Here is a 12,120-nt window from a genome sequence, read left to right as displayed (position 1 = left end):
TGACATTACTCCAGCATGTTGTGTCTATTTTCAGTGTGAACCAGCATGTGCAGTTCCTTCCTCCACACACATCAGTCGCGACTGTAGTAGCGATTTGCAGCATATTGCCATTTGCACTAATGTTTCAATAAAAACGAAATTCGGACACAAACTCCCATTGCAAAGATTCTTTTCCATACAAGTTTCTCTCTTCATGAAGATACTTTGGAAAGCACGCACGGTCCACACCCTCAGTCCCACCTGACCGGCGTTCCCAAGAGATGGTTTTGTGGAGAAAAAAGACGCGGGAGACTTCACAGATCGAGTGGAAAACATTCACCATTCCCTCAGTTACAGAAAGAGCAGCAGAACATGTTCAAAATGCAGCGTTTAAAAACCCAATGGCACACACCGACATGTCCATAGAGTAAAGAAGGGGGAATTATTCCACATCTCCCGAATATGACAATCAATAGAGAACATTCCCACATTCCTGGCATCAACAGGGAAGGCTGCATTTGACAGGCAACATTCCCACATACCCGAAATACACCAATCTGCATGAAACGTTCCTTTATCCTCCCAGTGCCAGAGATTCGGGTTCAATCCCGACCTCGGGTGCTGCCAGTGTGGAGTTTGCACGTTCTCGTGGGTGTCCTTTGGTGCTCCGGTTTCCTCCGACGTACGAAAAACTGCTAGCAGCGCCGTACATTGCCCCTGATGTGTGGACGAGTGGTAGAATCCAGGGGAGTTGATGGGAATGCCAGTGGAATAGAAAATGGGATGAATGCAGGATTAGTGTTGATGACGGTTGAGGGTCAGCGTGAATCTGGTGGGCCGAACGGCCAGTTGCCACGACTATGACCCCTATCCCCGGAATATTGCTCCCGCCATCCTGGAATGCTGTTATCCACAGGGAATATTCATACAATCCTGGAGTGTACATGAACAGGGGAAATGTTGGCACATCAGCCGGCAGAGATGGTGACGTTTGGGATGTGGCAATGGTTACTGGTGATATTCATATTATGCGTGGGGTCGTGGCTGTGACAATGTGCCCACTGGCCACTCTGGTCCAGGGCAGTGTCAAACGGCCACACGGGTTTGTCTACTCTGGCAAGCCGACCAGTCCTTTCCATACAAAGTGGCGACACCAGAATGGATCGACTGGGCTTATATTCACTGGAATTTAGAAGGATGAGAGGGTTTCTTATGGAAACATATAAAATTCTTAAGGGTTTGGACAGGCTAGATGCAGGAAAAATGTTCACCATGTTGGGCGGGTCCAGAACCAGGGGTCACAGTTTAAGAATAAGGGGTAGGCCAATTTGGACTGAGATGAGGAAAAACCTTTTCACCCGGAGAGTTGTGAGGCTGTGGAATTCTCTGCCACAGAAGGCAGTGGAGGCCGATTCACTGGATATATTCATGAAAGCGTTGGATATAGCTCTTAGGGCTACCGGAATCAAGGGATATGGGGAGGATGCAGGAACAGGGTATTGATTCTGGATGATCAGCCATGATCATAGCGAATGGCGGTTCTGGCTGGAAGGGCCGAATGGCCTACGCCTGCACCTATTCTCTATGTTTCTAGGACTGTGTCCTTTCTTACTGCGCTGTGTAGGTGTAACTGAGATGTCCAGTGATCAGTTTATATCTGGGACGTGACTCCATCCTGAACCGATTGCAATATTCCAGGGGCGAGGTGAGTTTGCATTGATCCCATTCATTCCCATGACCCGGGTATATTTGAGTTGTCCGTGGATTTCTATCTGCGGAATGTGAAAGAGATGTTGGTGCTAGTCTCCGCACTGCACAGTGCGGCAGGGCTCCCCAATCTTGAGAGATTGATAGGGAACTCACACCCGGAAAACAGGTATGGGCAGTTCCCACACCGGGTGTAACGGGATGGAGATGGGATGGCGGGACTGTCATATGAGGAAAGATTGAAAAGACTAGGCTTGTATTCACTGGAGTTTAGAAGATTGAGGGGGGATCTTGTAGAAACATATTACATTATAAAAGGACTGGCCAAGCTAGATGCAGGAAAAATGTTCCCAATGTTGGGCGAATCCAGAACCAGGGGCCACAGTCTTAGAATAAAGGGGAGGCCATTTAAGACTGAGGTGAGAAAAACCTTTTTCACCCAGAGAGTTGTGAATTTGTGGAATTCCCTGCCACAGTGGGCAGTGGAGGCCAAATCACTGGATGGATTTAAGAGAGAGTTAGATAGAGCTCTAGCGGCTAGTGGAGTCAAGGGATATGGGGAAAAGGCAGGTTATTGATAGGGGACGATCAGCCATCACAATGAATGGCGGTGCTGGCTCGAAGGGCTGAATGGCCTCCTCCTGCACCTATTTTCTATGTTTCTATGAGATTCACACCCAGAGTACAGGGATGGGGAGTTCCCACACCGGGAGTCCAGTGAAGCAGTTCGCACACCCGGAGTAACGGGATGGAGTTTCACACCCGGAGAACAGGGATTGACGGAAAATCCCCACTCCCGGAGTAGAGGGATTGAGCTCCCTCGCTGGGAGTACAGGGATGGAGTTCCCACACCCGGAGTACCGGAATGGACCTGGGAAAGTTGTCAGACTACAGAAGCCCATCAGTAACACTGCCGACATCCACGGAATGCTGATCCTCACTCTCCTGGCAAGGGAGATCGATGGGGGAGAGTGGCCAGGCACACTGTGGGTACACTGGCACATCCTCAGAACACAGTAAGACCAGAGAGGATAGTCATCAACAGCGGCAGCACTGAGGATCTGCTGGAGGTTGCGTTTCACTGGCCCTGCTGTAAGGCCACTGACTTTGTTGGTGATGCACAGACCTTCCGCTCAGTGAGCTAGCTGCGGGTGACGCGGGTTCCTGAGAGAGGGTCGTCTCTCATGGCCTGTTCTGGGGCACCGCAGGGGCGAGGAGCCCGTGGGAGCGGGGACCATGCTCCACGCCGGGCCCCAACACCCCTAGAGACAGCTGGACAGTGGAGGCAAGAGCAGGATCCAACAAAACAACAAATGCCTGTACAACAGGGATTCCCAGAAAGTGTTTATCTGACAGGAATCAAGCGTCTGATCATAGGAGACATAAATAAGATCACCACTCCAACTATATACAACCTACTTTGGTCTACATCGACGAGGGAGAGGGCACCCAGTGCTTCTCCCCGATAAGTCCTATTCATCGTCAAACAGTTTCTCTCCGTTCTCCTCGCTCTGCTTCTCCTCCTCCTCCTCCTCCTCCTCCTCAGCGTCCGTGTACAGCTCCTTGGGGCTGTAGTTCAGCATGGTCTTGGTCAGGTCCACCTCGATCGGAAACACGTCCGCGTCCTTCAGCACTGCGTAGCACTCGTCGTAGTACTTGGACATGGCGGAGACAAACCGCTGGAGGTGGAACACGATGTCCTGGACTGGGAACAAACGGCAAGAGAGCGAGAGGCGTCAGGCCCAGGCAAGAGTGGCTTATTGTCACATGTCCCAGATAGAACAATGACATTCTTACTCACAGCACAACTGAATATGTGAACATACTACACTGTGAACATTATAATAAATGAGAACAAAAGTTCAGTGTGTGTGTGTGTGTATGTATATATATAAATATACATGCACATACATATCTCTCTCTCTCTCTATATATATATATACACACACACATACACACACACGGATAGATATAGACAGAGGCGAGTCCAGACACACACAGATGGCCACACACACACACACATATACTCACACATATATATACACACACAGAGATAGACACACACATATATATATATATACACACACACATATACACACACACATATATATATATACACACACACACACACATATATACACACACACATATATACACACACACATATATATATATGCACACACACATATGCACACACACACACACATATATATACACACACACATATCTATATACACACACACACATATATATATACACACACACACATATATATATGCACACACACACATATACACACACACACATATACACACACATACATACACAGACACATATACACACATACATACACGCACACACATATAAAACACAATAAAAGTGCAAAAAGTCAAATCCAATGCCCGCAAATCTATGTAGTTCAGAGGTTATTTGGACACAGTGGTCCATGGTGGGCCCCATTCATCCCCAATGCCACTCCGCTGTCCACAGGGCTCCCGTCTTTGCTAATGTTGCTACAGATGACCAATTCTACTGTTTAAGTCCTGGCTCCCCAGATGCTGCCTGACCTGTAGTGGCAGATTTCCAGCAGCAGGTGGCCTCAGTAACCTACCGCTCCAGCTTTGTCCCCCTCTCTCTCTCCACACGCACGAGGTGTCATTAACAAACCTCCAGCACCTTGTCCTGGTCAACACCAGTGTTTGACACCCACCTTCTCTTGGATTCCACCTTGTTATCTTGATCCTCTCTCAACCCCAATCTCTTCACCACCACCCTCACCCCCAAACCAAGTGCTAGAGAACGGGGATCGCAATGGGCGTGGACATGGCACCGTCACGCCTAGCATAGTGCCAGCGTGCATGACACACCACTGTCACGCCTGTCATGGTACACCTGATACAGCACTGTTACACCTGGCCACAAGATCCTGACCACAAGTCTCCTTGATCTGGGTATAAAACTGCCGAAACAAACTGACGGTCAGTCTGAAGGAGGGTCTCGACCCGAATCGCCACCCCATTCCTTCTCTCCAGAGACGTTGCCTGTCCCGCTGAGTATTTTGTGTCTACCTTTGGTGTAAACCAGCATCTGCAGTGTTCAACACTAAGTTAAAACTAACCATGTTTCTGGTCCAAAAGTTCGATTTTCTCCAGAACGTCCTTCCTCATCTTGGCAAACCGGGCTCTGGCCTCTTGCCGACACCGCAGGATCAGGCGGTATTCGTAGTTGCCGGTGCCGACTCGGTACAGGGGTTCCTGCAGGGCCTGGGGTGGGGCAGAGAGGAAAGGGGTCAGCTCAGTACACCGGGCAGTCAGACACAACACACAGCCCCACCAAAGCTGAGAGCGTATCAGGCCCAAGTACATCCCTCCAGCAAGGGCGGCAATCGCTTTCAAAACATGGGGGGGGGGGGGGGGGGGAAGAGAGAGGGCAGAGAGGAACGATCGGACGTTATAACGCGTCGCGGACCCATTCTAACCGCCGACGACGACAACCCGCCCCCTCAACATTGCACCCTTCTTCACGGCTGCCCTGTGATGTGTCGACTGACAATTCGAGGCACCTACCCGGCAACAACACTGAGAGCAGCTCCGGGCCACCCCGCTCCCCGACTTGAATTGACTCGACGCCTAACAGACACACGCTCCGTCCTGCGCTGAGCTTGATCCGGGCCGTAGTTTGGAGGCCCCTGACGTACGCATGATACGGTAATTACAGTCAGCACTGGCTTAATTGGGAAGAGTGTAATGCTAGCTTCCTTCAGTGGAGGGTGGGTGGGAGCACTTAGGGGCCGGACAGCAAGCCTAAGTTCCGTTTCGACATACAAGAAAACATGGGGGGGATTGGCCCCCAACTCTCAAAACATGGGGAGGGGACACGCCCCCACCCCCCTGGATTTCCGCCCACGCGTCCCGGTACATGTCAGAATCACGGCAGTACAAGCCTTGGCCAACAGGAGGCAGAATGTAGTCAGGCTAGAAAGGTTACAGAGAAGATTTACAAAGATTTTGCCAGAACACGTGGGCCAGAGCTACAGGGAGAAGTTGAGCAGTCTGGGACTCTATTTCTCACAGTGCAGGAAGATAAGGGGTGATCTTATAGATGTGTAAGATCATGAGAGAAATACATAGGTAAATCTGTTGGAATTCTTTGAGGAAGTAAATAGCAGGATAGACAAAGGAGTCAGTGGATGTGGTTTACTCTGGAGTTTAGAAGGATGAGAGGATATCTTATTGAAACATATAAGATTATTAAGGGTTTGGACACGCTAGAGGCAGGAAACATGTTCCCGATGTTGGGGGAGTCCAGAACCAGGGGCCCCAGTTTAAGAATAAGGGGTAAGCACCCCATTTAGAACAGAGACGAGGAAACACTTTTCTCACAGAGAGTTGTGAGTCAGTGGAATTCTCTGCCTCAGAGGCTGGTTTTCTGGATACTTTCAAGAGAGAGCTAGATAGGGCTCTTAAAGATGGCAGTCAGGGGATATGGGGAGAAGACAGGAACGGGGTACTGATTGGGGATAATCAGCCATGATCACATTGAATGGCGGTGCTGGCTCGAAGGGTCGAATGGCCTACTCCTGCACCTATTGTTTATTGTTTACCTAGATTTTCAGAAGGTCTTGATAAGATGCTGCACGTGAGGCTGCTGAGGAAAATGAGAGCCCAAGGTATCAGAGGACAGATACTAGCACAGATAGCAGGTTGGCTGGATGGCAAATGGCAAAGAGTGGCAATAAAGGGGGCTTTTTCAGGTTGCCTGCCAGTGACTAGCGGAGTTCTGCAGGGGCAATGCTGAGACCGCTACGTTTCACATTGTATGTTAATGATTTGGATAAGGGAATTAAAGGATTTGTGGCCAAGTTTGCAGATGATATGAAGAAAGGTGGATGGGCAGGTAGTGTAGAGAAAGTAGGGAGTCTGCAGATGGCCTTGGACAGGTTGGGAGAGTGGGCTGAAAAGTGGCGGATAATAATAAACTGACACCCATCCCGAGCTGACGAGAGCTCAGTGTAGAAGTTGTCGATGATGGTCTGCCTTTGACTCATTCCCACTCCGAACCCTAACCAGCTTCCCTCAGCCCCAGCTGCTAAGAGTGACAGACCTGATAGCCATAGCCCCCCCACCCCCTTCTCACCCACATCCCCCCATTCACGCCCCCCTCACCCATGCCCACCTCATCCACGTCCCCACCCCCAACCCCCCCTCACCCACGCCCCCACACCCACCCCCAATCACCCACACCCCTCACCCACACCCTTCCTCACCACCCCCTCACCTATGCCCCGCCTCCCCCCCACACACCCCACCACCATCACTCACAATGCAGCTGTACTCTTCATCATCCATCTCCTTCACCTTCAGGCAGTAAGACTGGATGAAAGGAGGGAGAGAGAGAGAGAGAGAGTGTTAGGGAGCACGGCAGCTCACCACAAGCATTTTTCACAACTTATCCCAGGCACTTCCAAGCAGGCTGAACATCTGAACAACATTAACATTTCACTTGTGCTTTCAGCAAAGGACAACCCTTGAACTGCAGAGAGAATGTCACGGTCGACCTGATTTATATCCATGGTTGTCCTTGTGGGCTCCATACATCGGCAAGACCAAGCGCAGACTGGGCGATCGTCTCGCTGAACACCTACGCTCAGTCCGTCTTGGCCTGTGTGAACTCCGTGTTGCCAAACATTTTAACTCCCATTCCCATTCACATATTCACCTTTAAGTCCTGGGCCTCCTCCACTGTCAGAGTGAGACTACAGGCATATTTTACTTGGGCATCTTACAACCCAGCGGTATGAATGTTGATTTCTCTAATGTCAAGTTACACTTGCATCCCTTCTCTCCCCACTCTAGTTATCCTACTAAGTTCCACTGTTTGCATCCCTGAGTCTCTTCGTTATTAGCTCTTCCCCAACCAACAACGGGCCATTATGGCATCCACCCTTTCTTGGTCGTCATGAAACAGGAAAGAGTGCAGTAAAGATTTATGAGGATGTCACGGTGGCGCAGCGGTAGAGTTGCTGCCTCACAGCGAATGCAGCGCCGGAGACCCAGGTTCGATCCCGACTACGGGTGCTGTCTGTACGGAGTATGTACGCTCTCCACGTGATCTGCGTGGATTTTCTCCAAGATCTTCGGATTCCTCCCACACTCCAAAGGCGTACAGATTTGTGGGTTAATTAGTTTGGTAAATGTAAAAATTGTCCCTAGCGGGTGTAGGATAGTGTTAATGTGCGGGGATCGCTGGTCGGCACGGTCCCGGTGGGCCGAAGGGCCTGTTTCCGCGCTGTATCTCTAAACTAAACTAAACTAAATGTTGCCATGACTCGTGGGACTGAGCTGTAGGGCGAGGTTGGGCAGGATGGGACTTATTTCCTAGGAGCTCAGGAAGATGAGGGGCGATATTATAGAGATGGATAAAATTAAGAGGGGACTAGTATGGAAGACAGCATAGACTCTTTTACCCAGAGCGGGAGAATCAAGAATTAGAGAGGATAGGTTTAAGGTGAGAGTGGTGAAATTTAATAGGAAGCAGAGGGGCAGCCTTTTATAGATAGCTGTTGCAGAGATAGGAAATGTTTACAGGGAGATAGACACAAAAAGCTGGAGTAACTCAGCGGGACAGGCAGCATCTCTGGAGAGAAGGAATGGGTGACGTTTCGGGTCGAGACCCTTCTTCAGACTGAAAGGCACAGGAAAGGGAAATGAGAGAAATAGACGATGATGTAGAGTGATAAAGAAAAATGAATGAAAGATATAGAAACAAGTATCTATAATAAAAGAAACAGGCCATTGTTAGCTGTTTGTTGGGTGAAAACGAGAAGCTGGTGCAACTTGGGTGGGGGAGGGATGGAGAGAAAGGGAGAAATGCCAGGGTTACTTGAAGTTAGAGAATTCAATATTCATACCCCTGGGCTGAAAGCTGCCCACACGGAATATGAGATGCTGTTCCTCCTATTTGCGCTTAACCTAGGACAGAAATGTCAATGTGGAAATGGGAAGTAGAATTAAAGTGTTTAGCAACCGGGAGATCAGGTAGGTCCAGGCGGACTGAGCAAAGGTGTTCAGTGAAGCAATCATCCAGTTTGGAGCACCCGGAGAAAACCCATGCAGTCCCAGGGAAAACGTGCAAACTCCACACAGAGAGCACCCGTAGTCAGGATCAAACCCGTGTCTCTAGCACTGTGAGGTGGCAACTGCATCATAGCGCCTCTGTGCCGCCCTTAAAGGCCAATTAGTCTATAAACCCACATCTCAAAGAGGAAACCGGAGCACCTGGGAGAAATCCATGGGGAGAACATGCAAACTCCACACAGACAGCACCCGAGGTCAGGATTGAACTCCGGTTTCTGGCGCTGTGAGGCAGCGCCACTGTGAAGAGAAGGGAATCGGGAACAGTTGGAGTCAGGACTGAGGAGTGGTGTCCATCCAAACCTTCAGAGAGTACATACCAAATATTCAAACTTGACATCGAGGTACTTCTTGATGGTGAGTTTGGTGTCAGGAATGGCCTTGTTCAGATACGTGTTCAAATCACTCAGCATCTGCAAAACCACACAACAGCCGTTACTCAGTTTCTGCAGCTTCCTTTGTTTTTACATTTAGTTTTAATTTTAGTGTCAGTTTAGTTGAGTTGAGTTTAGTGGTACAGTGTGACAACACGCCCTGCTGTCACTGAGTCCACCTCGACCAACAGACTCCCGCACAATTGCTCTATCCTACACACTAGGGACAATTTTACAGAATCCAATTAAACCTACAAACCCGCATGTCTTGTCGGAACTTGGGGGGGGGGGGGGACCAGAGCGCTTGGGGAAAACCCATGCCGTCACAGGGAGAACGTGCAAACTCCGTGCAAACAGCACCCGAGGGCAGGATTGAACCCTGTCGCTGTAAGGCGACAACCAAAGATCCTATACGGAGCAAGATAGACCACTAGTGCTAAATGCAATGGGCTGACGTGCAGTACGCAACGGAGCGGAACGTGGGTCTTTCTTTCATCCATTTCAGTAACCCGACCCGACTCGCAGTGTGATCAACGTTGCGGGGGAACAGTTTGTGTTAATAAATTTAAATTCTGAAAATGAGGAGAAGATTTTTACCAAATGAGGAGTAGATTTTTACGAGGATGTTTCTGTAACCGGCTTCCGTCTCCGCACTAGTATCTTTGCTCCGCTACGGGATCTTTGGTGCGGAGACGGAAGCCGGTTACGGAAATGGGGCCGAAAATTACCCATGAATCTGCCCATGACCGTACTACGTCTTTTTCGTCGAGTGGTCTATCTTGCTCGCTATAGGATCTTTGGCGACAACTGTGCCGCTGTGCCACACTGAGGCGCCAGGCGGAAAAAGGCTCTGCCCGAGCCGGCTGCCTGCCCCTTTTCCGGGGTTACGTCCGCACCCGGGTGGCACTAGAAAGGGACTACGCGCTATCCACGGGCGCCCTGGGGGATTTTCCGGGGACCGCTGGGCACCGAGGGGGTTTGAATAGGTTCACGAGATTGATCCCTGGGATGGCGGGACTGTCATATGAGGAAAGATTGAAAAGACTAGGCTTGTATTCACTGGAGTTTAGAAGGATGAGGGGATATCTTATAGAAACATATAAAATTATAAAAGGACTGGACAAGCTAGATGCAGGAAAAATGTTCCCAATGTTGGGCGAGTCCAGAACCAGGGGCCACAGTCTTAGAATAAAGGGGAGGTCATTTAAGACTGAGGTGAGAAAAAACTTTTTCACCCAGAGAGTTGTGAATTTATGAAATTCCCTGCCACAGAGGGCAGTGGAGGCCCAGTCACTGGATGGATTTAAGAGAGAGTTAGATACAGGTCGAGGGGCTAGTGGAGTCAAGGGATATGGGGAGAAGGCAGGCACGGGTTATTGATAGGGGACGATCAGCCATGATCACAATGAATGGCGGTGCTGGCCCAAAGGGCCGAATGGCCTCCTCCTGCACCTATTTTCTATGTTTCTATGAATGCATCCTGGACAAGGATTGTAACAAAGTTGTATAGTAGTTTACTTCATACAGTTAGATGTGGCCCTTGTGGCTAAAGGGATCAGGGGGTATGGAGAGAAGGCAGGTACAGGATACTGAGTTGGATGATCAGCCATGATCAAATTGAATGGCGGTGCAGGCTCGAAGGGCCGAATGGCCTACTCCTGCACCTAATTTCTATGTTTCTATGTTTCATATATTTGTTTTGTCTTGTACTATGGTGGTGGGTCCTGTTTTGTTTTATTGTGTAGTAAATACTATTTTAATATTTGAATAAATATTTTTGATTGAAAAAAAAAACTGTGCCACACTGTGGTTTGAGTGTTCGAGTTACCGACCCAGGCCATGATGCGACCAGTCAGTATGTGTAGGAAGGAACTGCAGATGCTGGTTTAAACCGAAGGTAGACACAAAATGCTGGAGTAACTCAGCGGGACAGTCAGCATCTCTAGAGGGAAGGAATGGGTGATGTTTCGGGTCGAGACCCTGCCTTCGGTAGTTTCTGCCCCTCGCACATACCAGTCACCATGCTCCCCACTGTGAATGAGCAGGAGTCAGCCTATGTGCCACTTGTAGCCTGCTCCGCCATGCCAGAGGAGGTTGCAGCTGGTAATCTGCCTCCACCTGACTCCCAAACCACTAGTTCATACACATTTCAGCCAAACTGGATCTAAACCCCCGTAATCACTGTGCTCCTTCACTGAGCGGAGATGGAACAGCAACTGGATTAGTACGGGTGTCGGAGGTTATGGGGAGAACGCAGGAGGGGAGAATGGTGTTAAGAGGGAGATAGATCAGCCATGATTGAATGGCGGGGTAGACCTGATGGGCCGAATGGCCTAATTCTGCTCCTATCATTTGTGAACGGGCTGTCATTGGCTGCCGCGGCCGAGACTCACGGGTTTCACTGTTTTCAGGAGGCGGATGCCAAACTTCTCGATGTTCCGGTGAGCTTCGGCAAACTTGACGAACGCCTCGCAGGCGGCTGCCTGTGGCTCCCTCACCCCGATCACCGAGAACACGTCGCCAAACGCTGAAACAAACCAAAACACTGCTTTTACCCAGAGCTGGGGAATCGAGAAGAAGAGAACATAGATTTAATGTGAGGGGGGTTGGGGGGAAAGATTGAATAGGAACCCGAGGGGCCGCTTTTTCTGAACATAAGGTGGAGGATTGTATGGAACAAGCTGCCAGAGGAGGTACTTGAGGCAGGAACTATCAGGATTAAGAAACATTTAGACAGGTACATGGATAGGATAGGTTAAGAGGGATATGGGCCAAATGCAGGCAGGTGGGACTAGTGTAGATGGTGCATGTTGGTCGGTGTGGGCAAGTTGGGCCGGAGGGCTGTATGACTCTATGACTGCTCAGTGCCAGAAGCAGCAGCAAACCCTTGGCACGGGCTCCCGTTGGGGAACTGAAGCCAAACCAGT

General features: G+C 49.8%; 1 protein-coding gene across 2 annotated transcripts in view; it reads right to left on the bottom strand.

Moving 5' to 3' along the window:
* Nucleotides 1-300: 300 nt before the first annotated feature.
* The window catches only part of pick1 (protein interacting with PRKCA 1), a 29,931-nt gene continuing 18,111 nt past the window's right edge, over nucleotides 301-12,120 (bottom strand). Inside the window, exons 9-13 of one of the 2 annotated variants that reach the window (XM_033013456.1) lie at nucleotides 11,587-11,720; nucleotides 9,140-9,232; nucleotides 7,008-7,058; nucleotides 4,805-4,949; nucleotides 301-3,391 (exon numbers count right to left, since the gene is read on the bottom strand). In XM_033013456.1, the coding sequence (XP_032869347.1) occupies nucleotides 3,159-3,391; nucleotides 4,805-4,949; nucleotides 7,008-7,058; nucleotides 9,140-9,232; nucleotides 11,587-11,720 (656 nt within the window). In that variant the 3' untranslated portion in view covers nucleotides 301-3,158. The remainder of the gene's footprint in view (nucleotides 3,392-4,804; nucleotides 4,950-7,007; nucleotides 7,059-9,139; nucleotides 9,233-11,586; nucleotides 11,721-12,120) is intronic. The other variant, XM_033013457.1, reaches the window with a different exon arrangement.

The sequence above is a fragment of the Amblyraja radiata genome, chromosome 38, assembly GCF_010909765.2.
Source record: "Amblyraja radiata isolate CabotCenter1 chromosome 38, sAmbRad1.1.pri, whole genome shotgun sequence".
Lineage (NCBI taxonomy): Eukaryota > Metazoa > Chordata > Chondrichthyes > Rajiformes > Rajidae > Amblyraja > Amblyraja radiata.
This window is presented reverse-complemented; position numbering and strand designations above follow the sequence as displayed.